Here is a 26798-nt window from a genome sequence, read left to right as displayed (position 1 = left end):
GCTGTGAAGCTCTGTGAAGGGGAGATTTAGGTTGAAAAGGTTTTTCACACAGAGGGGTGGTTGGGCACTGGCACAGGCTCCCCAGGGAAGTGGTCACAGCACCAAGCCTGAGAGCTCAAGATGTGTTTGGACAATGATCTCAGGCACAGGGTGTAACCCTTGGGGTGTCCTGTGCAGTGCCAGGAGCTGGACTCGATGTTCATGATGTGTCCATTCCAGCTCATGATGTTGTGTGATTCTACAAGACATCCTAATCCATTTCTACAAGAAGTGAGTGGCAAATCCTATGACCAGGACTAGAAGGGCCCTGCTTCTATCCTCTATCCCACACAGGGCACCTTAAAGTCATGGAGCTACACAGGGCAGAACCCATTCATATTTCTGGAGGGACAAAGGAACTCTTCAGTGTTCTGTGTTCTGCCAGTGAGCAGGTGCACAAGAAACCACGAGGGAGCATGGCCAGGAGAGCTGACCCAAACTGGCCAAAGGATTATCCATGCCATAGAACATCATGGCCAGTGTATTAAATGGAGGGTTGTGGCAGGTGGGGTGGGAAATGAGCAGCTGAGAGGTACTAATTTGCCAGCTGGGTTAAGACTTCCGCAGAAGGGGAACATCCTTCTTCCCCTTGGAGTAGGAACATCCATAGGGAAGTGATACCCATGGGGCAGGAAATGTCAATGGGGAGGGCACATCCATAGTGCAGGGGATGCCCATAGAGGAGGGATGCCCTTGGGATAAGGATAGCCACGGGGAGAGGATGTAGATGGGCTAGGGGGCTCAAGAGGAAGAGACGTCCTGGGGGCCAGTGATGCTAGTGGAGCAGGGATGCCCACAGCACATCCATGCCTGGCCTGGAGAAGGATGGGGACCTGCTGAGAGCAGTCACCCCTGGCCCTCTGCTGACAGGAGCACCTGCTGGGCCTAGAGGGTTTTGGGGTGGTGCAGGAGGGTCCCAGTCTCTTGGATCAGGGACCAGCCTCTAACCCCAATACTGGGGCCTGAGAGGGGTCTGCCATCCTGCATCAAGTGTGGCAGGACTGTGGCTCCCATCAAGTCCAGTGGTCCCCATGGGGCCTGGCTGTAGGGGGTGAAGGGACTCTGGAGCCACACGTGAAACCCAAGGGGGTACAGGAAGCTGCTGATCATGTGGGCAAAGAAAGGGGATGTCCTCAGCTTTCCCATCATTAATCCCACACCAGCCAGGGCAAGCCTGAGCCAGCAGCATCTTCCTCCCCTCAGTATCTTCAGGAGCTGCCCAGTACCCCCAGCAAGGATCTGGGCAGGGGAGGAGGGTGCTGCAGAAAGGCTCTTGCCCTGGCAGTGACCAGGGTCTCTGCTGGAGGGGTCCTGGAAAGGGGCAGGGCTGGGGACAAACGCAGGCCTTGATACCAACTGCTCACCTGGGGCTGCTGAGGTTCACAGGGAGGGCTGTGAGTGCTGATCTTGGGGACACCCTCAGCCCCCCCAGCAGGTTTACACAGCCTTGGAGCAGGGATAGATGCTCTTGGAAATCCTGTAGGTGCTGTACCCCCACCAGGAACCACGTCCCACAAATGGCAGGGAAGAAAGGAGGAGGTTCTTCAGCCACTCTGCTGGATTTAATTAGCATTTGCGACTAGGGAGGCAGTGGGGAATATATGGGCTGCCAGGAGCAGGGACATGCACCCCACCATCCCATGGCCTCATCACCCCAGCCTCCACAGCAGACAGACATGCCAGGATGGATCTGCCCCTCACTTGCTGGATGGTGATGTTCTCACACTTGCAGAGAGGAAGAATCCCCTGTGCAAGCTGTGGAAGACTTCGGGGAGTCCTGGAGAGCTCCTTTCCTGGGTGGCAGAAAGCTCCTGGGTTTAGTTCTGGTATCTGTGTCCCTGCAGAGCTCAGAAAGGAGAATCAATCCTAGACCAGAGAGGTGATATTTAACCCAAAAACGGGCTGGAGTAGGGCAGGGTAAGCACCGGCCCTCCCAGCCTCAGCCCTGCTGCCAGTAGTGTCCCTGCCAGAGCCGGCAGGAGCGATTTCCCCAGCAGAGGTAGTGTGAGGACGGGACAGCAGTGCCGGCAGACAGCTCCCAAGTAGGACAGCGCAGGTGAGCTGCCAGCCCGGGCCCCCGGGGCCTGCACCGCCTCCTCCCCCACAGGAGGTTGCGCTATTTAAACGCAGCGTTCCCAATTTCATTGTGCTTATCCCCACGGCTCCGCACAAGCCCCTTCTCCCGCCCAGTCCCATCCTTCTGCCATTAAATCCTCTCCCCTTAAATACAAATGGCTTGATGGAGCCCTCCAAGATATGCCAGGCTTTGGGACAGAAACCCCACAGCCCAGCCTCACAAAACTCCTGCCCTCCCCCTCATGGCTCAGCCCCAAAGGCCCAGGGAAACATTGTCACACAAATTGCATTTTACCTTCCTTGCAGAAACCCTCAGTTCCTGCATTCCCTAAAAGCTGCTCTGTGCATCCTAAAGCCACTGCCCCCCTCAGGCTGAGGGCTCAGCCGTATCCAGCCTCTTGTCTGCTCCTGCTCCCTAGGACCCAGGGCTTTCCTGACATAAAGCAACCACGTACAGCAGCAGCACATTCTTCAGCTCACAGAAGGGAAAAAAAACGAAGCAGCAAGGTGGGGAGTCAGAACAGGTGAAAAGGAAGAAAAACCATGATCAGAACCCAACTACTGAGTCTGGGTCACAACACAAGGCCAGCTGGCACCAGAGATCCAAGACAACCATCAGAAAGCCACTGGGACACATGGAATGCGTTGAAGCTCCTCTCTCCCCAGCCACAGTGGTGTCACACTGTGCCAGAACCCCAGAGACACCCCAAGCGCCCCTCATGCCTGGATGAGACGGGGATTGTTGGAGAGGTCCTTCGCTGCAAAGCCACAGCAGCAGGAGACCTGACAGCTCATGGCCAGCCTCGGAGAAGCAACACCAGCTACCTGCTGCCAGGCTCTTGCTGCCAAGCCAGGGCAGGGCAGAGACCCTGCCAAACCCATTTCTTCCACTAACAGAGCTAAGAGGTGTTAAGCATAAAGAGCAGCCCTATCCACAGCAGGGGAATACACACACGGATGGGCTCCACTGGAGCAAGGAGTGCTCAGACAGCACGCCAGAAACACGGGTTTAGACAGTGCCATCACCACACAAAGGAACTGCTGGGGCCTGGCTAGAGTTTTGTGGGATTTTTATTAATTTTTTTTTATTCTTTTTTATGGGGTTTTATTTTTTTAATACAGGCTAGCGTTGTACCCTTTGCTAAAGCTGCTGATTCTGCCACATAAACTAGAACAGAAATTTCTCAGAAATTAGTCAGTTCCCCTCCTTGTTAATTCATTGTCTGCCTCCCAACTGAACACCAGTCTTTGCAGAAAACATTCCCTGTACAAAGTCTGACGTGCAGCTACACTGTTCTGACTGAGGAATGAAGAAGCCAAGAGTCCACTGAACACTGGATTTTTCCCTGTACAACGTGGCCTGATGTGGAGTTTGGTCCACCGAGGACAGCAAGTTAACCATAGAGATCGTCGTCATTGTCTTCGCTGTACACGTTGCCCCCGCTGCCACCTCCTGTGCCTTGGCTCGGACCAGCGCCGCCCTGGTTGCCTGACGGGAACCTGCGTGCAGCAGTGCAGGACAGAAGAGATGCTGTTGAAAAGCCTGCTGGCAGCTCAGCACCATCCCCTCCCTCTGCGCCAACCCCCAGTGACAACTAGGATGGGCAAAGAGGAATGGGATGAAGCATTAGGGAAGGTCTAAGGGCTCGTGGCTGCTGGCTGTCACTTGAGTTAAAGGAAAAAAAGGACTTCAGGAGCACTAATAGAGCAGCTACAACCGACCTGCAGCACAGCCTACACCCGCCACACTGTGTAGTGGTGCTCTACGTGCTGGGTTGAATGGGAATGTGCAGTAGAGAAGAGGTTTGTCGCCCAGAACCCAGCAGAAAGCTGCCTCAGTGCTGTGCTCCGGCCTGGCTGAACCACACTGCCCACCCCTCACACCCCAAAGGTACCTGAAGCTGCCAAAGCCACGGCTCTGCTGTAGGGTCTGTGCAAACATCTCATATTTCCTGATGTCATTGTCGCTGACAGAGCGGCGAGCAAAGCGCATGGCCTCCTCAAAGTGATCCCTGCGGATCTCGGGAACCGGGTCATCCTCCTCCACCTCCTGCAGCGGGACAGAGGGACCAGGTGAGCTGTGTGCCCAAGCTCCACAGGCCCAACAGCTGCTCACAGCTTCCCTCCAGGTCTGGAAGCTCCCAGCACCCTCCAAGGCGGGGGCTGGAAAGGTGTGCATGAGTCAGGGCTGCAGCAGGCACCTCCTGAGCAATGCTGACCATGAGGCATCCCAGGAGGGTCCTCAACCTCCCACAAGATGAGAACAAAGTGCTCCAGCTCCCCGCTCTGCACAAGAGCCCACTCATCCCCGAGGATGACAGAGGAACACATCACACCTCACAAATGTGGGTAGGGAGAGCTCATTGTCCCACTCACCATGGCAGAAGGGTTGGTCTGCCTCTCACGCTCTCGCCTGATCTCACTCTCAATGGATTCGCGAATGGCCAGTTTGCAGGCACGCTGGCAAATTTCTGTCAGGTCAGCCCCTGAGAAGCCGTTGGTCATCTTAGCCAGGAAATCCAGGTCGACATCCTAGAGAAAAATACAGAAGAGAGGCCTTTCCTTTATACCTCACATCCTCAAGTGACAGAAAGGTGTCGTCAGATCCCAGGGTATCAAGGTGCTCCCTTAACTATGGCCAATTTTGGAAAGATCAGCTGTTAAGATTCTCATTTTCAGGAAAAGTTAACCACACATGAAAGCAGGCTATGCTCCTCACACCCACCAAGAATCCAAAAAGTGGCTGTAAATGCCTCTGCACTTACAGATTTAGGATATGACTTGCTCAGGTCTCAGCATGAGGAATCAAACAAAACACCATCACACTGGGAATAGAGATGGGGCACAGGCAGACCAAGACAGCCGACCTCCTCCTCTCTTCCCCCTCAGTTGAGAGGGTGTTACTGCAACCTCCTTTGAAACTTTCCTTCTCAGCAGCACCTAAATAGGCAAGCTTGGGCTCTCACTTCATGTCTGCTTTTCTTTGATTAACTCTCAGCTTCATTATTGCCTCTTCCCAGGCAAGGGACACAGTTCTTGCCTATGACAGGGTTCAGCAACAACTCACTGCAATGATTCCTCTTCAATTCCTATTTCCCATCTGTGTGTTCTACCCTTTTTTTTTCCCAGACTGTAAGAATCTTTTCCACCTCACCAAAATAGGCTTTTCTGACCCTGCACTGTGAGCAGAACCCCACTTTGACACAGTCTTGCTGTGCTTGCAGACCGATTTCCAGCTTTTCTGACACCTAACCTCAGAGCTCCAGCCTCCTCTTCTACCCTACTATACAGATGAGCCTCCAGACCTCTGTGCTGTCCACAGCCTGTGAGGAACACGAACAGCACACAGCAAACCCAAGCCAGAAGCGGTCAGGGCACAGATCCTACCTTGGCAACTGGTGATTTCCTCAGATTGGCCTTAAGGATTGCAACCCGTGACTTCTCGTCAGGCAGGGGGATGTAGATGAGCTGATCCAGGCGGCCGGGGCGCAGGATGGCTGGGTCAATGATGTCCGGCCTGTTGGTGGCACCAATGATGAAGACGTTTTTCTTAGTGGACATTCCATCCATCTCAGTCAGGATCTGGTTGATGACACGATCTGCAGCACCGCCGCCATCGCCGATATTCCCACCTCGGGCCTTGGCAATGGAGTCCAGCTCATCAAAGAACAGCACACATGGGGCTGCTTGGCGAGCCTGCAAACAGCAGTGGGCACCATTATTCCATGCTAATACTGCCCAACAAGGAGCACACTGACTTCATTATAAGCTTTCCTTACCATTAACACAGCTCAGGAGTACCAGAAGCTCTTCACAAGAACAGCTTGGAAGAGCTGCTCCAGAACAATCCCCTGCCACACAACCCCTCCATCAAATTCTCCTGAGCAAACTGGATTTCCCCACAGTGGGAATATTGTGAACCAGGCAGAAAAGTAGCAACTCCAATGTCCAGAGTGAAAAATTCAGCCATTTTGCTGGACTAGAACTCTCCCTGCAAGACCTGAGGATGTCAGCAGGGCATTCAGGCACACAAGTAGGTGAGATATATCCAGTGGAAGGGAGAGAAATCCAATTGTTGCGTTCAGCTACCTAATGTATAGTTATAGGGAGCTGGATCTTTTTTCACAGTGTGCAGTGAAAGGAGGAAAGACCACAGGCACAAACAGCTGCTGAGAAAATCCCAGTGAGAAATAAGGAAAAAAAAATGTTCACAATAGGAGCTCTCCAACACCAGCAAACAAGCCCAGAGAGGTCAGGGATTCTCCACCCTTCACCCATGGCCAGAACTCAATGCACTGAGCTGATGAAATTTCAAAGTTATCTCCCTGCTCTGCACAAACAGCTGAACTAGACAGTCTCTGAGGTTCCCTCCCACCGAAATTCCTCTCTACTCTCCTGACAACTTTGGTCTAATAGCACCGTCCCCAACCACAAGGGCAAGGATTCACAAGATAATCCATGCAGACACTATGGGACAACTGAGCAGGAGTGAGCTCCCTTCTAAACTGTGTATATTGCATGACAAAACCTCACATGAGATTCTAAAAATCTGTAGACGGTGACAGTTAATGAGGTGTTAATCTAAGTTTCCAGGGATGTGGAGCACACATGTGCCATCCTAACCATAGCCTCTGCCAAAGGCACTGGGGAATTTATCACCCTCTAACAACAGACGCCAACTGCAGCCAGAGGAAACCGTTTTAAGAGTTATGTTGCTGAAGAGGATTAATTCCCCCAGGAAAGCAGCTCCTGCTCTCAGTGCAAGTGGGGAAAACACAACCAAGAACCAGTACGACAGATGCAGTGGAGACAAAGATAGCACAGGGAGTAGGAGAAACACTTACCTTGTCAAAGATCTCGCGCACGTTGGCTTCAGACTCACCAAACCACATGGTGAGCAGTTCCGGCCCCTTGATGGAAATGAAGTTTGCCTGGCATTCGTTGGCAATGGCTTTGGCCAGCAGTGTCTTACCACAACCAGGTGGCCCATAGAACAGAACGCCTTTTGATGGGGTCATGCCAAATTTGAGGAACTTGTCTGGGTGCTCCACAGGATACTGAAGGAGAACAAAACAAAAACCTCTCATGATGAGCCAGAACAGGCTACCTTGGAAGTACAGAATGGTTTGGGTAGGAAGGGATCTTCAAAAGATCATACAATCCAATTCCTCTGGCATGGGAAGGGACACCTTTCTCTGAGTCAGTTCTTCTTCTTGCTTCTACCAGAAGCACTGCCTGAGATTTCTGGTGGGTTAAACACAAGATCCTGCCTGGTGCCACCGCAGTTTTTAAGTAGACACTGGTTTGGAATGGTGCCTAGAACAACCTATTTACCTCTAGGAACTAAGTACCAGTTCAGTACTTTCCAGCACACTTAACCTCAGCTTCACTTTTGCCCTGCAAAAGGGAACAGCTCATTACCTAACCCATTTGTTCTGCTCTCCAGAGACAGGCAAGGTGTCTGATGTGAGCCTTTATCCTCAGCAACGAGGTCAGATACAAGACAGGTGATGATTTTAACATCAGAAAATTAGACTGAAAATTTAGATTCTTTTATTCACAGGCAGGATGTTTCTACAGAGCTAGCTAAAGCAGGAATGTATCAAACCCAAACCATGCCAGTGCAGACACCTGGAGTTTCCACAGACCGTTTGTAACATTTTGTCCCGATCTTTCCTTTTGTAGAGGGCTTCACAATTACTTCTCACCTGTCCCTGTGCTTAGGCTGATGGGGAGCCCTTCAGAAGCTCTCTGTATTAGCATCTTCATCCACTGCCTGGCAGATAAAGCTACCATGTAAGATGATTCTCAGCAGTGGTCCCACTGCTGGTCTCCACTTATGAGGCAGAACTGTGGCTGTTTCTGCACGTTGCACAACATCCACATAAAATGTCACTGTAGATTCAGCTCAGGAAGACCTGATGCTGCTTCCCAGCACCTTCCTCCCCAAGTTCACTAAGATGGAACAGCATGGTATTTATAGTCCATTACAAGTAGATACCATAAAGCCTCTGCATTTACTCTGTTTGCAGCCCAGACAAGAAACTGAAGATATTCTGGATTTTATTACTATAATTATTTTTTAAGCTGGGTAAGCAAAAAAATCTGTTGTAAAGCCTTACCTGTACAAGCTCCTGGAGTTCTCTCTTCACATCTTCTAGGCCACCAATATCTTCCCAGGTAACTTGTGGCACCTCCACCACAGTCTCCCGAAGAGCAGAAGGGTTGCTCTGGCTTAGAGCCCACTGTTGTTAGAAGAAATGGTATTATATGAATTCTAGCATGTTACCTTCTCTTGCTTCAGAGAAGCAATTAATTGCACCCAGAAGAAATGAGAGGCACTCCTGCATTACCCTGAAGTCATCCATGGTCACAGCCAGAGAGTTCATCACTTCAGCATCGATGGTTTCATCTTCCAGGTCTATGAGATCCATCTTCTTTCTGATAGCCTGAAGAGCAGCTTCTGAGCAAAGAGCAGCCAAGTCAGCACCAACATGGCCATGGGTCTCGTTTGCCACCTGAAAGCAGAGCACTGACCATGACTCACAGGGATACAAGCAAGGGCAACACACGCTCTGGTCCCTCATTGGGAAGGGAGGGCAGCAACACCAGGGCTTTGCTGCACATTAAGAAAAGTGCTACCACTCAGGCAAAGACACTCTGCTTTCTACTGCCTACTGCAGATCCAATCTGCATCTGGAATTCAGATGGTGTGCAGAAAGGTAACCCTGAGGACTGCAGTTCTTCATTCAGGACAGAGATGACAGAAACCATCCAGCTTACAAGTGGTGTCTAGTGACATCACAATGTTCAGCCAGGTGTGTGGGAGCTGTTTCAGGCCTGCTGTACTTTTAAAGGCAATGCCACAGCAAACAAACGCAGGAGGACAGTGGCAAGGCACTTCCAGATTGGAATGACACATATTTGTTTCACTTAGCTATGCCATTGTTAACTAGTGAGTGAGGACTTGTGGTCACTGGTAAACTGGTCAGAAGGAACCCCAGAGATCACACATTCATGCAGTTTCATGCTGTCCTAATTGAGCTACTGCACTTGTACAATCAAGCCTTAACAACTCTTCCACTACAGAACAGAGCACTGAATAGGAGACAAGCTTTCCTAATGTCACTCACCTGTTCCAGATCCACATCATCAGCCAGTTTCATATTTTTTGTGTGGATCTGCAGGATTTCCAGGCGCCCGGTGGCATCTGGGATACCAATATCTACCTCTCTGTCAAAACGACCTGGGGAGTACAAACATGTTGAGCTGTTGATTCTGCACACCAGAGGAGCTGCACCTGCTGCCTTCCACTGACTGAACAAGTAATTTTTTCCACAAAATTTCAGAAAATACCAGAGTTTTGGGTTTCCCTGCAGCATCTATCAGCACAACAGAAGAGACAGATCACAGAAGAAGGAAAGGCAATAGGCATTTAGGGTAAGTGAGACTACTGTGAGACTAACAGTAAGAGCTGGGGATGATACAGCACAGAAAACTGCTCATTTAATAACTTTTTCTGAGCCTCATTTTTGGTAAAATAGGCTTCACTGAACCAACATACCGTGAGACATTTTTGATTATTTCTACCTTTGTGTCCTTGTCCACAAGAGTCCAGAAATACTGAGAGATATAATTTTTTAGGATTTTCAGAGCAGTACCCAAGTGGTGAAACACTTGAGGAAAACAGGGTATCACTGCAATATTCACTATGATATGCACACCTCTATTTTTCCTCCAGTCACAGCTGTGCTTTCAAATGTCTCACTACACATTTAAGAGGTCATTTCCACCATACACTTGACAGGTTTGCTATTACAAACTGTACCAACTGGTCATACACCAGACATTCATTCACAGTGCCATGTCTTGAAAACCTGAGTCTCAGAAACTACTGTACTTGCCATTAATAAAAGAAAGACAAATCAAGTAACTCACAGCCTTCTGCAATCTAATGCACGAACATCCTCTTAGGCATTTCCTCCTTAACTGTGTCCTGAAACAACTTCACCTAATAGAGGCTAGCACACTTTTCCCACTTCAAACTATTATTCTATTTCTACATGCTCTCACCTTACATGGCACAGAAAATGACATCAAAGGCTGCAAACCTGGAAATTAATTTCTAGCAAGGAGCTGGAGACAGGTCAATAGTTTATGTAACACACAGAAAATGTTCAGCATGAACTTCTGCTCAATCTGAGGCCCCTGAAGCGTGGCCTGTCACAGAGTGTGTGACACACGGGGAAGAGAGGGCAGTGGTGGTTACCAAATCGCCGGAGCGCTGGGTCAATGCTGTTGGGTCTGTTGGTGGCTGCCATCACGATCACATGTGCCCTCTGCTTCAGCCCGTCCATGAGGGTCAGCAGCTGGGACACGATGCGACGTTCCACCTCCCCGTGTGTCTGTGGGGAGAGAAAGCAGCGCTGAGACCAACAGCTCTACAAGGGGCATGGGAGCCAGCACTGCATCAGAGCTGGCAGATACAGCAGCCACAGGACGGTAACAAATGTCGTGAACTGTATCTGACCCATCTCATGTCCAACTCAATTCGGGTGTTAAGGAAATGCTGCTTTACCCTGTAGTCAAATGCAGGGACTCATGCCAGCTGCTACCAAAAAAGGACATACTAATTTACCTCCTACAGGCTCTCTTTACCTTCTCTCTCTTAGGAGCAATGGCATCCAGTTCATCAATGAAGATGATCGCAGGAGCATTCTTCTCTGCTTCTTCAAAGGCTTTCCTCAGGTTGCTCTCAGATTCACCAGCCAGCTTGCTCATGATCTCAGGACCTAAAAAATAGTGGTACTGTGGCATTCAGAAGAGAGGCAGCTAGTCCCAAAAACATGCAGCTGAATTTTTTTAGTACAACATTCACATGGGACAAACTATATTTCAAGCCAAAGCAAATACTATCCATCAAATTCACTAAATCTGCAGCTGAAAGGCAAGACCAGCATGCAGAATTACTTTCTATCATTATTTTGGTGTTTCCACTTTACTCTAAGAGAATGCAGCACTAGTCAATGAGCTACCTTTAGCTGCCTCTTTCCTTACCCTATTTCACACTTGGTGAGCTTCTCTGTAATGTGCCACCACACACAGTTAATGCCAGTCCTAGCTTGCAAGAGAAGCAATCAAATTATAAGGTGATGAATTACCAGGATAGGGAAGGAAAACCTCTATGAGGCCATCTCTAGCTTACATTATACAGGTATATATTTACCTCTGTATGATCCTAAAAATTAGTTTAAAAAATCAAAACAAACAACCACAAACAAACAAAAACACAACCCCCATCTCCTTTCAAAGGTTAAATACAAAATAAAAGTGTGTAAGCACATTGATCCCAAATGGATGGACAGCATTCCCCTGACATCTACAACTGCTGAACACTAGTGCAGGTTTAGAGATTTATTCTGTTTTTACAGATTTTGCTATCATGCTGATGGCAGACGTAATGAAGAGAAAATATGCTTCTAAAGGATCCAAGAAAAATAAACCTGACCCTCAGGCACACAAAGCTGCCAGGTGCAAAGGCACAGGTGTGGCCAGGTGCTCCAAGTATTTCATTACAGGTAACTCACCAGTTCATATCAGCCCTGCCTACAGCTCAGGAGTGGGGCCAGCAGGCAGCAAATGCATCGCTAACTCTGACAGTGTTATTTTTATTATGCAGTAGATGTACAACCATATAAAGAAACGGCTGGTGCATTAGCATTCAGTGACAGCTTCCACACACTTGAGGAAGTATATGACAGTGGTGACATATGGATAAAACCAGCCCATTTACATCCACTATCTAGAGATAAAAGCAAGTCACCAACCCTACTGCTGGTCACTGCTGTGCTGTGTTATACTGTTGTTTGCTGTCCCTGTCACATGATTGAAACCAGAGAAGAAAAGCTGCATTTTCCTTCAGTAAAAATGTTCTGTTATTCCAGCACTGATTAAAATGGGACAGAAAAGCCGTGTGGAAAATTCAGAATCTGGCCCTTACTAGATATCAACCAGTAGCCACCTCAACTGCTACAGGTGAGAGTTATCAATAGGAGTTCTGTCACTTGTAGCTAAGTCTAAAGGATCTCATTATAGTTTTCAGCGAAGTTCCTTCCAAATAATGTACTGTGAAACAAAAGAGGTCTTTGTGCTTTACTTAGGGGAAAGAGGAATCCATAGCAGCTTCTTTTCTGAATGGAGCAGGGTGGGACCAAAGCCAGCCTGCCAGCTCTGCCCTCACCAACATAAGTGGACAGACAGACTCCAAATTCCCATGTCCCACCACAATCTTCCAAGCACTCTGCTACAATGAAATCAAGCTTCAGGGAAGTGCCACAACGGATACTTTCACACAAAGGGCTTCCAAGTATCCCCAGAGGCATGCTTGAAAGAAGTAAGGAAGGATGTCAGGAAGACAATGGGGCTCTACAAGCCTTAATAACACCATTCCTTACCATAAGGTGGACGAATGAGCACACAGCAGATCTGGGGCCAAAGCAGACACAAAACTTACCGTTGATCAGGAAGAAGAAAGCTCCCGTTTCGTTGGCCACCGCTCGGGCAATCAGTGTTTTACCAGTGCCAGGAGGACCATACAGCAAGATCCCACGTGGAGGCTGAGGACAAAGGCAAGGGACTTAGGTGGTGAGTATCTGACTGCTTAAGCAGCTTCACACTGAATTTGTAAGCATTTGATAATGCTAGTCTGAAACTGTGATGCAAACTCATGCAACAGCTGCCATCCCAGCATTGCTATCAACACCCTTACTACTTCACACAACACACAACAAAAACCTTGCCAGTAACTGGCGGCACTGATTCAAAGCATCACTCTGCTTTACAAGCTGCCAGTGCTTCAGTCTGTGTCCAGAACACATAAGCAAATGCTTTCCAAACACTAGCATTAAAAAAAAAAAACCAAAACCCCACACCACAAATTATTTATTCCCCTCTCCAATTTCTCCTAAACCTCTGTCGTGGAGAAACACTTCCCAGCGTAAGCCCACTTATCCACCTGCACACGGGGACATACCTTCACCCCTATGGCCTTGAAGAGAGCGGGGTGTCGGAGGGGAAGCTCCACCATCTCTTTGATTTGAGCCAGCTGCTTCCGGCAGCCACCAATGTCATCATAGCCCACTTCATTCAGCGACTCCTCTTCATCCTACCCAGGAGGAAATACATCAAACATTTGAATGAAAACAATACTTTAACAACCCCTCCCAGTCCACAGAAGCCAGGAATATGGCTTTTTAGACATTTCTTGCCTGTCTTGAGATTCTCCCTTTCAAGTCTTCCTGATGTCTTCTATAATTGTTTCTTAGCTTTGTCTTCCCAGACATAAAAAGAGAACTGCCTGCACGTACTCAGACTTCACTGAAGCCCACCCTCTGGAATGACAGCCTCTGCTGCCAGGTTCCCTACAGACTCTAGCACAAAACAAGCTCTGTGACTCTTTGGTGGGGCTAATGGAAGTAACAAGAGACAATGTCAGTATAAAATATACCTACTTCTTAGAGTAAATGCTATGTTTAACTATCTGGCACACTCTATCTGCCAGTTACTCAGGTGCAGTGTTACCTTTTGACACTGACTACAATTAGCACAGAATGTTAAGGTCCAGACAAATAGATAAGATTAGTTGTAACCAACTCTTCCTTCACAGCATCCATTCATTCAGCTGTCCAAACCTCTACTGGCCTCAGTTATTTAGGCCACACTAAAATAATAACACAGCCTGGAATCTCAGAGGCGCTCAGTTTAAGCCTCACCTACCTCAATCAGGCCACTCAGGGGCTGGACCTAACAAGCACTGAAGATCTCAAGCTTGGAGATTTCTGCCCTCTCTGGTCTCTGCTTTCAGGATCGGGAGAAACATTTTTCCTAGTATCTACTGGTAACTTCCCTTGATCCAGCTCATGCCAGTGCCTCCAGTCCTGTCCTTGGGCACAGCTCTCAGAAGACTCTGGTCATCTACCCCTTCCCATCAGGTCTGTCCCTTTGCCTTCCCTTCTCCAGGCTGCATCATCCCCTGATCCCAGTCCCTCCTCATTCATTCCTGACCTCCAGCTCCTCATAACTTTCGTGGCCTTGGCTGAACTTACTCATATCTATCTCTGCTGTGGCCTGAAGAGGCCAAATTGGATTCATGGAGTGCCCAGGTGCAGTCTCGCAAGGGTCACAGAGGTGAGTTCTTCAGAAGGCAGCTAACAACAAACCAGCACTCACTCTATTTGCAGGGAGAAAAAGGTACTTATTCTATGAAGTATGCACCCACCTTAGCTCATTTCCCTGAGATTTCCTACTCTGTAACAGTCAGGTGGCCAAGACCGGTCAGACAAGCCCTGCAGGCAGCCACAAGGTTGCAACACTCAGGGCTAGACACCTTAATGGACCGGGGAATTCTTATTTTTTTAATGTCAACCATTTGGGGATTTCAAATTTCTCTCAGAAAAAGTGCCTGTTACTTTCTTTTTACACAGCATGAAATTTAGCAGCATTGTAAGCTCTCTCTGCTACGAATCAAGGGAACACTGGAATTAGAAGATGCGTCCAAGCACAGTGTGAGATATCTGCAGGCAGATGCAAAGCAGCTGCTGCCAAAGCATGGCATCTCATCAGCAAATCTACCCCCTGCTGCTTTCAGCATATGAGGAAGACACTGGAAGTACCTTTCTCTTATTACCTCCAGCAGAAGCTCATCCCCTGAAACCGGTGTTTCCAACCATTACAGTCAGTAGACAAAATGTCAAAACAGGAACTGCAAACACTGCTGCACTCCAGCCCTGTCCCAGGAACAGACTCTGGACAGAGGAGAACCACATGGCAGGGTTCTACTCACCTCTCGTTTGATGGGCTCTCCCTCACAATGGATCACTGTGTCCGGAGCCACTATGCAGTACGGGCTTGGATCCGTCTCCACCACTTTGAACTCCACTGCACGCATCCCTCCACGCACCAAGAAGATGTCACCTGTAAAACCCCACATATCAGTCAGGGGCCTGTTGCAACCCACACCTGCAAAATGTCAACCCCTGTACAACCAGCAGCCCCAGAGTTCAAGGAAGCGGGTCACGCCAGCAGACACCGTGGCATTTATAACACTGCTTTGCATGTTAAACTCAGGATCTGCATCCACTGAGACAGCCTGAGCACTGTTTCAGTTCTCCAATTTCATCCAGTAAAAAACAGCAAATAGAAAAGAACACCCCGCCCAAATACAAAACACAAAGGCAAGAAATCACATTTTTTTCCCATTCAGTTTCAATTTAACATTTCTAGAACAGGCAAAAAGCCTTAACATAATAAAAATTCATTTTGAATTCATATAACTAGTTGTTACTAATTGTAACTACTCGTCTCCAGAAGCAGAATAATATATAAAACTGCACTACAACTCCTGGCTGCACTGGGCTACAGACCTGGATAACTTCAACTTGTTTCTATATAGTGTACTTTCATCTACGTTACAGCAGAAGTGCTATGAACACAATCCCAAAAGTGCATTTGGTTTTCTACTCAGTCTCCCAGTTATTCCTTAAATTACTCTAACGAAGTGAATTTAGTCAGGGTGCCAGCTGATATACTTGTATTGGTTTCATCTGGGATAGTTAATTTTCTCCCTAGTAGCCGTTTCAGTGCTGTGATTTGGATTCAGGATGAGAATCATGTTGATAACACGCTGATGTTTCAGTTGTTGCTCAGCAGTGCTTACCCTTACTCAAGGACTGTTTGGTTTCCCATGGTCTGCCAGTGAGCAGGTGCACGAGAAGCCAGGCGGGAGCACGGCCAGGAGAGCTGACCCAAACTGGCCAAAGGATTATCCATGCCATAGAACACCATGTCTAGTGTATAAACTAGGGGGATTTCACTGTGAGACATCACACACTGATGAGGGACAGGCTGGGCATTTGTCAGCAGGCGGTGAGCAACTGTCCCAGGTGTCTCTTTGAGTTGCATCCGCCCTCTTTTCCATTACTGCTACTATTATATTTTAATTTGTTTCAATTTCTAAAATGTTCTTAACTCAATAAGTTGAGTTTTTCCTGATCTGCTCCCCATCCCACGGCTGGGTGGGGAATGAGTGGCTGTGTGATATTTAGTCACATGCTGGGGTCAAAGGACAACAGTCCTTTCTGGCACCCAGCATGGGGACGAAGGGTTGGCATAATAACAGATCTGAGCAGAGCATGTTAAACCAATTTTGTTACAAGCATCCAGTATATAACAGTAGCTGGTGACTATGTTTAGTCGTGCTTGTTCTCAGGGCACGTTTTTTAACACCTCACTCGGTGTAGGTGTACCCTGTGGTGAGGTTTATTGTCTTGGTGCCTGGGCTAAGGTTATCTTTGTGTTGCTCCTTGCAGCAGGGGCTTATGGATGCGACGGAATCACTGGTCCTGAGACGAATCTGATGAGTGAACTGAGCACTGCCATCCACTCTGTACTTTGGGAGCCACCCACCAGGAACTACTGGTAACTGCACCTTTCCTACATCTCCCTCCTGAGGTCTTCCTTCACCAAGCTGGTTACAGTAGCATTTGAGCATTTTAAAGATTTTTAATACCCTTTCAGTACACCTGAAGCCAGCCTGGTTCTTATCACAGAATATATGAGTTGAAAGGGAACCAAGGGGATCACTGAGTCCAACTCCTGGTCCTGCACAGGACAGCCACAAGGATCCCACCACATGCCTGAGGGTGTCGTCCAAATACTTCTGGAATTCTGGCAAGCTTGGTGCTGTGAAACAGCATGTTGCTGAATGTGGTTCAGGTCTTGTTTAAGGTTATGTGATGGGATATGTCTAGAGGACCAACAGTTATAAGTGGCAAAGTGTGTGGAATAGTATGGGAAAGTGTCCAGGCTGTCCAGTGGACCTACAACATTTTGGAGTTTCACTCCTGAACAAATGTAGAATCCTGAAAAACTAGTAAATATGTGGAAAAAGGTCATGCTGGCAGATCCAGAGACACAAATCACTGCAGTGTGCCGGGACCTGGCCCAGCACACCGGAAGTCTGTTCCACGTTATTCCGTAACCTAAGAGGAAGAAACGGTCTTTGGATCTGATGACAAAACATCAGACGCTGAGGCTACTCCAATGCCAGGGAGAGGCAAAGCATGGCACTGAGATGGTGTATTGCATTCCTATCGCACATCAGCCTCTGGAAAACCAAATGATGCAATGGACTGTTCATGACTACACTGAGAGCAAAGTGCGGTGGGAACAGCAAACTTTGGGACACACATTTAGCAAAAGCCACCTGGTGACTGCCCCTCCCCAGCCAACATTTTACATACTGTAGAAGTAGACAAAGTTTCTGTAATGCACGTAATATGCTGGGATAAACAGTCTGGGTCACTGCTGCCTCAGGCAAAGGCAAGCCCACCCATGGTTCTGCTTTTCCTCAGGGACCTGGGTGCACTTCATGGGTGATGTGGGAGGATGGAGAAGGCCAGTGTATGGCTCAAGGTGACTGGATTTTAGGTGAGAGTAAGAAGTTAATTAAATTGTATGATGTTAATTGTTATATAATGCTGCATATGATCACTTCTATGGCAGGTATATGCATGTCACCACATTCAGCACCACATAGCACCCAACTCTACCACTCCAGATGTGGGGATCTGAACCTGACTCCCCTTCAATTACCACATTAATGAAGGATGGACTCTGATGAGACTGGATAAGCACAACGTACACCCAACCAATTGATTAATACGCAGGCAACTCACCAATTACATCACGTGCTAGCAACTTAGTTTAATGAGATTTTCTCCCAAGTTCCACCTAAGCCTTTTTGATGCTCTCCCATCTCATGTAGCTAAAAAACGCAGAACTACCAAATTGCTCTGCTAGCCAGCAGCAGCAATCGCTCCTTCAGAAGATTAGGGAAAATTTAAATCAACGCTAGCAAAATCTCTCCCTACTGGTGTCTAAATGCTGGTCTAATGCTTTACAGAGATCTGTGCAAGCTTCTAGAAATTCTCTGTATTCAGTCTCAGGACTAGCTCACACTTGCTGCCATGAGGACTTCAATGACAGGCATTATTACCTTTCCTGATAGGTCTGTAAGCTTCCAGGAAGTAGGGCTTGAGATAGACCTCAAACAGATTCCCCGTGATCCCTTCTACCGTGTCATCAATTGGCAGCACGTGGATACGTTTGCCATATTTCACATCTGGGCAAGGCTGGATGCTGCAACATAAGAAAACCCCAGTTAGCCACATCATGCTGGACTTGCACCTCAGTGTTACACCTGGAAAAGAAAAGATATGCCCCTTCCCACAAAAGAACACCCAAAGACTATCAAAAGCCCTAGCAAGACTTCCTACTGACACAAGAATATTTCAATGCTGACAAGGCAAAAATCATACCCAGAGCTGGTCTTCACAACACACACCTGCCTTCACTCCTTTCAGCCCTGTCCAAGACCACTGGAGAGTTTCATAGTTTCCTCCTACCCTTCTGCTCTTCTGCAGACCCCCTCACCACATTCACACACCTCTAATGCAGTGAGAGTCATGAGGTAGCTTTTATTTCAACAAGCTACTGCAGAACCAGCTGCAAGGAAAAGTGAGCTGGGGAAAACTCTTTGTTCCTTCCTCTCTCTCACTACAGTCCCCAGAGTCCCTACTGCTGACAAACCTGATTCCAAGCAAAGGCTCTCGCAGTACGAACCAGGGGTAAACAGCTCGGCAGCCACGTGTCTGTCAGTCCCACTTTGTAGGGGCTGATAATTAGGTTAAAGGCTGAGGGTCCCTTCCCCCTTTTTAAATACATGCTACAGTTATTATTTTGCAGTGTAGCACAACAGCCTATGGTAGCGATAGCTCAAAGTATCCAGCCGTGGCAGAAACTGGCTTCGCCAGCTAAGAAAAGCCTGCATGGAAGTGCAGCTGAGCAGGCAGCTTTTCGTATGTGACTTTTGTTAGAGACTCCTAACAGATTATTTTACCACGTGCTTTACAGAGAGGACATAGCAAAAGGGTAAAGACACACTGTCCCAGAAGGAAAACATTTGACAGACCACAATCAGCAAATGATTAGCACATGAATCTGGACTTCGGCAGAAACCAGGACACAGTAACACTATAAGCTCTTAAAGATTGGCAAGAAAAACCTTGAGGGCAAGTGGTGTGAAAATTCCCTGACCTCACAGTGAGTCAAGACAACTGGTAACACATTTGGGAGGCTGAGAACCACTACAGACATAGTGCTAACAAAGAGGAGAGCATGGGCTGTCATGCTAGAAGAGACTCCAACAGGAATCTCACATTTAGTTAAAGTAAGAATTCACCTCTATTTTAAATCCAAAGACACAAAGCACCATTCTGAACCAACTACAGTGGTGTTTAAAACTTGCCTTTTTAGTGGTAGAGGGATGGGTGGAACAGCCTCTTTTCTTCTCATCTACTAAGTTTGTATGAAACACATTTTGCATTTAAAAATTATTACAGATACCACTTCAGAAAGTCTGGTGTCAGAACCCAAGCTCTTATTTTCTCAGAACGTGTGGGATATTCCATATCAGGACAATGCTCAGGAGGAGGAGCTGATAGCCCTGTCATATTTAAACCTGTAAACTACCATTTTTATGTTCAGGAAATGCTCACGTGCTACCCTTCTACCCACTCCCATCACAGAATAGGACTTGTCTCCTCTAAGCAGAGATCCATACTTCAAAGTTCTCCTACTGCTTTTAAGGTCCCTTCCAACCCAAACAATTCTATGATTCTATTTCCTGCAAGTGCTGCACAACAAAATTTCTGCAACATTTTTTCAGCATTCCTAAATTTAAAATTATTTTTACAACAAAAATTGGAATATAAACATCCTTGAGGGATTTTTAATCTTGCTATTTGGCTGTTCCATTTTTTTCTGGCACTCATTTCTAACAGGTTTTAACTTGTTTTTGCAATAGGGCAGCTCAGATACTATGAGATAATGTGTGATGTTGCTACTGTCTTCCACTGGTAACACTGTGTCCTCACCTGATCACATCACCCAGGCGCACTCTCAGGTTGTTGCGAACAACCCTATTCATGCGAATCTTCTCATCTGAGCAGGTATCATCTGACAGAACAATGCAGACTGCTTCTCTCCTCTTCTTTCCTTTGAGCAGGACAGTGTCTCCTCTGAACAGCTGCAGTTCATCCATCTTTGCCTGCAAACAGCAAAATGTTAGAACAAGCTTTTGAAAAAATAGGAATTCGAGCATTTGAAGAAGAGTTATTTGACTTTGGAAATTACACCTTGGAAGCGATATATTAAATCCAGAGGACAGAGACTCTCACTACAGTGGTATAGAGCTAATCCTGAAACTAGAGGAAGGGCACAAGCTCAACTGAACCTACAAACTGAGACTCAAAAAAACATTTTATCAAGGAGGAGTGTCAGAAAACAAGACAACCCTCCCTCCGTGGTAACAGCTGTAGCTTCTGACGCAAACACTTGTACTCATGTTGCAAAGTTACATTTCAAGTTAACAGACAGCAACAGCTCGCAAATTACCAGATTAAATGCTTTGCCTCTACAGATGACACACCTGGGACAGTGACACAACACTGTTGTCTTCATTGATGGCTTCATCAACAATTAACCGATTGGGCCTGTTCTTCTGCTTCAGAATAGCAGTCGACAAGTCATCAGCTTTAGAGCTGGGAGAGAAAACACAGCTTATGAGTCTGAGTGATACTGGCCCTGTCCAGCCACCCCCCGTTTCATCTCCACTTCCTACAAATCTCTTTGTTGTCTTGTCTTTCATAAACTATACTTGTTTGTAGAACAAAGGAGAACATTACTTCCCAGAGACCAGTAGCAGGAGTTCAAGGGACGACGTTTTCTGTCAGAAAAAAAAACTATGAGCTTCCACTGAATACAGCTATGAAGCTATCTATGAAAAAAAGTGGTCAGTGAGATGTTGCTGACTGTAAGATGTTTTGCCTCAATGAATTAGTCAGACTCATCTGAAATCACATGTAACTGCTGCCAACATAACAGAAGTTCAAGTCTATTTGGTGTCAAATCCCAGATAAATAGGGGAATTAAAGGACAATGCTGCAGTAACCCTGACAGGAAGAGTTGTAAAAGTTTAGCCTGTCGAGGCCTGTTTGTTAAACCAAGCAAGCCATAGAAATATTCAAGTGGTCACAGAAAATGATTTTGTGATGGGATTTTTTTAGCACTATTCCATAATACCTTCACAGGAGTCACAGCAGCTCTGGCCAACAAAGCCACGAGAAATACAAGAAATCATTCATTTGCCTTGACAAAATGGAGCAAGAAAAACGTCAGGGCAATGGAAGAAGGGCAGATCAACTGTTCTCCTTCAAAATCTAATACAGCAAATAATTCACTCTATGTTATAAAAGGAATTTGAACCAACTTATTCTTGAGGAGCTCTTGGAAGCTGTACATTAGCCACACACAACAGGGGTGGAGTACTGTAGCTTCCCCCACTGGGCACCTGACTACTTTCTCCAAGTATGTGGCTGTGCCAGCTTCCAAGGTAAGAAAAGAAAACTTTGCACAGTCTGACTTGATTCTGAAAGAAAATAAAGAAAAATAAAGTCTTCCTTTGTCCTAAGCAAGCATTGGCAAAGAGTAGGGAGCTTTGTGGACAATGCTGGCAGTCATAACTTTGGCTCCATCTCACCCTTTTAGAGACAGAATGACCAGAAGAAACCAAAACTTGAGTGGAAATGGCAGCACTTGGCGTGTTCACTGCATTTTTAAGAGTCCATCAGAGAGTGGTGACATACATATGGTGTGATGTTACCCAGGTCCCTCCCCCCCTCAAGACAGAGGCTTTTCCAAGTCAGGCTATGTAGTGTTGGCTCCTTTCTCTGACACGTAAAAGGGGAAACAATACCAAACAAGCCTGTGAGGGCAGCCAGCTCGCTTCCAAAAGTTTCTCAAGCTTCCCTTAAACGGTGGTAGCACAGAAAACATGTTGCGAAGACAGGCAACATTATTTTAAGTGAACAAAACAAGTTGTAAAACATGTTCTTTCCTGGAACGCCAGCACTATGAAACTTAGCTTTTTACTCTCTTTATTAGAGTGCAAGAGGTAAGACACTGCAGACCTATTCTCTGAGCAAAAAAGGACACAATAAAGGCTGATGCATACATCCTGGAAAGGGCTTATAAATGTCGTATTCAATCTAAAAATATGGTCTTGTTGCAAATCCTAAAAAGTCTGTGATTTCCACAAAAACTGAGAGAGCAATAAGAAAACTGAACATACGTTATCAGGGCAGATTACAGGTAAACAGTACATAAAACCAATAACCTACTTGTAAGGACTTTGCCTCCTCCCACTGGAAACTAATCCAGCAAGTAGATTTCAAGATTTTAGCTAAGAAACACCAGGGAGACACAACACTCGTATTTGGGTTATTCAGAGTGTGACTCTAACTCATCCCTCTGCACATCCCAAGGCCTTTTGATAAGAAACCCCTGCCAGACTTTGGCTACGTGATAAGTGTTTGTCCCTTGGGATGCAAGGACTGCTATCCAGCCTGAAAACCAGCTTGGGACACAAAATGAAAAATAAATGATAAAGGAACTGGGTAACAAGTGGAAGCTTTTCAATCAACACTGCCTACAACGCAAAAGCTGTAAAAAACTGGAGAGAAAGTTCAGATAACTCCTGACATACAGCAGTGCTGAAGAACACAGCAAGAATCCACTTGGTTCTGCTGAAATAAGAGAAAAAAGTTTTAGTATGGAAGAACTGAACCTACAGTTCCCTAAGAACTGAAGGCTGGATCAATACCAGATACACTTAGAAGGATCAAAAAGCTTAGAGGCATTAAAAATGGAATAAAAGTCTCCAAGAAAGAGCATCCAGGGAGCTAAACGTGCAGGGTCAGCTTCAGTGCTCTGACCTGACAGTTCTGCAGAGGAAAAAACAAAGGTGCTACAAAATTCCATGTCAGCTATTCACGGAAATGATGTTACTCCTCCTGCAGACAAGGGTAAGGCTTTGAACAGACAAGCACTACCCATCTTTCAGCAGCAATTTATGATATTGTTACCATCATCATTTGCCCTCATTGCATCTCTCCAGGGGCTCCTCGCACTGCAGCTGAAATAACAGGGCAGAAGAGATCTGTGCACCTCAACCCTGCTCAGACAAACCCCAACATCTGTGGGAAGGAGAGCACGAACAGAAAATACCAAAGAGGAAAGCCTAAGGCATGGGTTGGGACTCTGTCCTGCCAACTTTCCTACCCCTGCTGGGAAACTTCAGGAAAGGACAGGGACAGAAAGCTAACCCAGGTAATTTTAAAGCTCCTCAATGAGCTTCTGGTCAGAGACCGAAGTGTAAACCCTCCAAATCACCTCCCTGACCCACTCCTTTTGTCAGCTCCCTCACATACCTTCCCTCTCACCCCTTTCTTTCCCTGACTTAACAAAGAGACAAACTGAACACAAAATGTAGCTTTAGAGCTGTTTCAGAATTAAAAGGAAATTCAAGGTCTGCGTTAAGCTGCCCCTAGACAGAAGCCAGAAGTGAGGACACAAATCACCAGTACAGCAAATGGCCAAGCCAGCATATAAAGTGCAAGACATCTATAAAACTGAAGCAAATATGTACTAGCCCTGAAGGCCAACCATAACAGGTTCCCTCAGCCTCCTTTTCTCTCTCATTAAAGCAGTTCAACAGCTCCATTTCACACATGGGAGAACGAGGGGACTTTCTACAACTTTTAGAACCACAGAATATCCTGAGCTAGAAAGGACCCATCAGGATTATCAAGTCCAGCTCCTGGCCTGGCATAAGGCAGCCCCAAGAATCACACCCTGTGTCTGAGACCATTGTCCCAATGCTTCCTGAACTCTGTCAGGCTTGGTGATGTGACCACTTCCCTGGGGAGCCTGTTTTGGTGACTGACCACCTTCAGAATTTTTTCCTGATATTCAACCTAAACCTCCCCTGACACAGCTTCATGGACTTAATTACACCACTCCGTGGTTCCCCTCTGTGTCAGAGCTCCCCTTGTTCAGCAAGTGATAATGGCCAGAGGCATCACAGGGGAGGGTATGAACAGCCAGAGCAGAAAGTAATTACCAACTAATGATCCTTCTGAAAATGACAAGCATACTCCAAAGCTCCACTTAAAGAAAGGAAACAAGCTGTTCCTTCAAGTCTGTGCAAAAAATAAACAAAAAATCACTTCCCAGAATTATTCCGCTGCAGTAACGAAAGTGAAATCAGCCATGTCTTCTGCACACTGGCGTGGCTTTTTACCACCACCCTTGTGAAATCACTTCTCAGATAAAACCCATGAGCAATTTCTTACCAATCCGAACATCTGATGTACAGACTGGACTGCTTTTACCAGGTAGGTATTAAAGAAAAAAAAAAAAATCATAAAACGTTTTTATCCCCAAGTGAAGTGTCTGAGGTATGTGGTGACTGCAGCCACTTACTGAAACAGGACAACTATAGGGGGGAGTTTAGACCCATTGTGTAGAAGCCAAGTTTTCAACACTGTTTCAGACAGGCTGGGAGGGGAAAACAGGAATCCCTTCAGAAACCACACTCCCTTAGCTTTTGGAATGTTTCTTGCCATGCTGAGGCTCGGTTCAGCAAGATGGCTGCCAGCAGCTGTGACAAAAAATGGCATCTAAAAAGTAACCGTGTTCTAGCTGCAAACTAACTTTTGCTGTTTCCTATGTGGGTGAGAAGAACTTTGCTAAAGTAGAAATCCCTTTTTAAAAACACTGTTAACTCGCGCAGCTGCACAACTGGGGTCTGGGAATGTCACCTCCACTGCAGACACGGAATTTCTGGCACATCTCCCTGGAACTGACCCGGCTGGGACAAGCAGGTTTAGATTCCACGAGTCGCAAAAGAAGAGGAAAACATACTCAAATAACATCAAAAGGCACCAAAGGGACCAAAAGTGCCTCTAGCGAGGTCAAAAAGTCACTTCGAGTATTCTTGGATTGGGAACATTTATCTTTGGATTCTATTTTGCTCCGCTCAAAACGCACGTGGGCTGCGTGCAGACACTGTTACTCATTTCTGAGGAGCACGGAAGATGATCCTCAGCCTGTAACTGAGTACAGGCAAGAAGAGTGAGGCAAGACACCCGAGACGGAAACACCGCCGATCGCCTCGGCCATGCCCGGCACAACATGTCTGCCTCGGCTAGCGCCAAGTCACTCGCCAGCCCCGGCCCGAGGACCGCTGCGAGCAGGAGGAGCCCGGGACGGGTCTAGAAAACAAAGCCCTCCGCAGTTCAGGACCAGGCGGGCGGGCGGGCGGCCCTAGGCCCGGCGCTGGCACGGCGGGAGGCCCGGCCCGGCCTCACCCCCCCGCCATGACTCGACACTTCCCGGCGAGGCCCGGCCGTGGCGGGGCCCCAGGCGGGAAGCGGCTCATCCCCGTCCCGGCGCCTCCTTCGCCCGCCTGGGGCCCGCGGGCCGCCCCGGGTGAGGCGGGCGGGCCGGACCGGGCCCAGGCCGCGGCGGGGCCTAGGCCGCGGGGAGGCGGCGGGGCCCGCACTTACTCGGATCCCGAGGCCATGGCGCTGCGGGGAGGGGGCGAGGGGCGGCGGACGGCGGCTCCTCGGGGCGGGCGGGGGGTCCGGAGGGTCGCGGGGGTCGCGGGCGGCGGGCGGAGGGCTCGGGGCGTCCGCGCTGGCTGAGCCTCAGCGCCGACTCATCGGCGAGCAGAGCCCCGCCCACGCCGCCTCGCCTGCCTAGCAACAGCGTGCGCCGGCCAATCAGAAATTCCGCCCGGTGGCCGCCTCGGCCAATGGGTGGCGGCGAAATAAAAAGACGGGAGGCTCAGCCTGAGCCCCGCCCCTGGGTGTGCTCTGGCCAATCGCCACCAGCCAAGCGCCCCTCCCCGCAGCCAATCGCAACGCGGCTCTCCCGCCGAGCGACAGCTCCGCCTCGGCCAATGGCGAAGAGCCACCGACGGGACCATGCGGACAGGAAGTCCCGCCCCCAGAGCCGCCGCTGATTGGGCAGCGCCCGGGGGCAGGGCCAATCAGACGGGGCGGGGCGCGCAGGAGCGGCGGTTCCCGCCACTCAGGCCAGGCGGGCTCCTGCTCGTGGTGATGGAATGGCCGGGGCGGGGGCACCTCACAGAGCACCCGGCCCCACCCCTGCCCCTGCACGGACTCCTCCCGCCACGCCGGGCTGCTCAAGGCCCCCTCCAGCCTGGCCTCCAACACTCCCAGGGATGGGGCAGCCACAGCTTTACAACAGTCACTTTATGTCATTGTTATAAGTCGCTCTCCTGCTCTCCAGTCCCTTGAAGGCATGGACAGTATCCTTGTGGCCTTCTCCAGGCTGAACAACCCCACTTATCTCAGCCTTTCCTCACAGGAGAGATCCTCCAGCCCTCTGCTCATCTTGGTGCCTCCTCTGGAGTGGCTCCAGCAGGTCCCTGTCCCTGCTGTGCTGGGACCCCAGAGCTGGATGCAGTGCTCCAGGTGGGTCTCAGCAGAGCAGAGCAGAGGGGCAGAATCCCCTCCCTCCCCTGCTGCCCACGGGGCTCTGGGTGCAGCCCAGGACACGCCAGTGTTTTCCTGAAGGAACTGCAGGACAAAGCCCATGCAAAGCCCCGCTCTGTCCCTCCAGCATTCACAGGAGGCGACAGCAGGTCCTACCTTGCACTCCCCCGAGCTCTGTTGTGCCCTCCTTCCTCTCCCCCCACT

General features: G+C 48.3%; 1 protein-coding gene and 1 long non-coding RNA gene across 2 annotated transcripts; one reads left to right on the top strand and one right to left on the bottom strand.

Moving 5' to 3' along the window:
- Window positions 1–1463: 1463 nt before the first annotated feature.
- Window positions 1464–15842, top strand: LOC125319944. The gene is made up of 3 exons (XR_007200941.1): window positions 1464–1474; window positions 6358–6366; window positions 15754–15842. It is a non-coding gene; the product is annotated as an uncharacterized LOC125319944 (long non-coding RNA).
- Window positions 3169–25746, bottom strand: LOC125319940 (valosin containing protein). The gene is made up of 17 exons (XM_048291731.1): window positions 25641–25746; window positions 20663–20774; window positions 20109–20281; window positions 18170–18312; window positions 14957–15087; window positions 13148–13279; window positions 12629–12731; window positions 10774–10907; window positions 10385–10520; window positions 9249–9361; window positions 8469–8633; window positions 8238–8360; window positions 6960–7172; window positions 5503–5811; window positions 4492–4647; window positions 4011–4165; window positions 3169–3615 (listed from the first exon to the last, which is right to left on the bottom strand). Exons 1-17 carry the CDS (start codon window positions 25655–25657, stop codon window positions 3510–3512), a joined length of 2421 nt encoding a protein of 806 aa, XP_048147688.1. The 5' UTR covers window positions 25658–25746; the 3' UTR covers window positions 3169–3509.
- Window positions 25747–26798: the final 1052 nt, after the last annotated feature.

This window comes from Corvus hawaiiensis, chromosome Z, assembly GCF_020740725.1.
Source record: "Corvus hawaiiensis isolate bCorHaw1 chromosome Z, bCorHaw1.pri.cur, whole genome shotgun sequence".
NCBI lineage: Eukaryota > Metazoa > Chordata > Aves > Passeriformes > Corvidae > Corvus > Corvus hawaiiensis.
This window is presented reverse-complemented; position numbering and strand designations above follow the sequence as displayed.

Coding starts and splice junctions, on each gene's coding strand:
- LOC125319940 (XM_048291731.1), bottom strand. Junction 20,282..20,662: donor GTGTTGTGTCACTGTCCCAG/GTGTGTCATCTG, acceptor TGCTGTTTGCAG/GCAAAGATGGATGAACTGCA. Junction 4,166..4,491: donor AGACCAACCCTTCTGCCATG/GTGAGTGGGACA, acceptor GTCCCGCTGCAG/GAGGTGGAGGAGGATGACCC.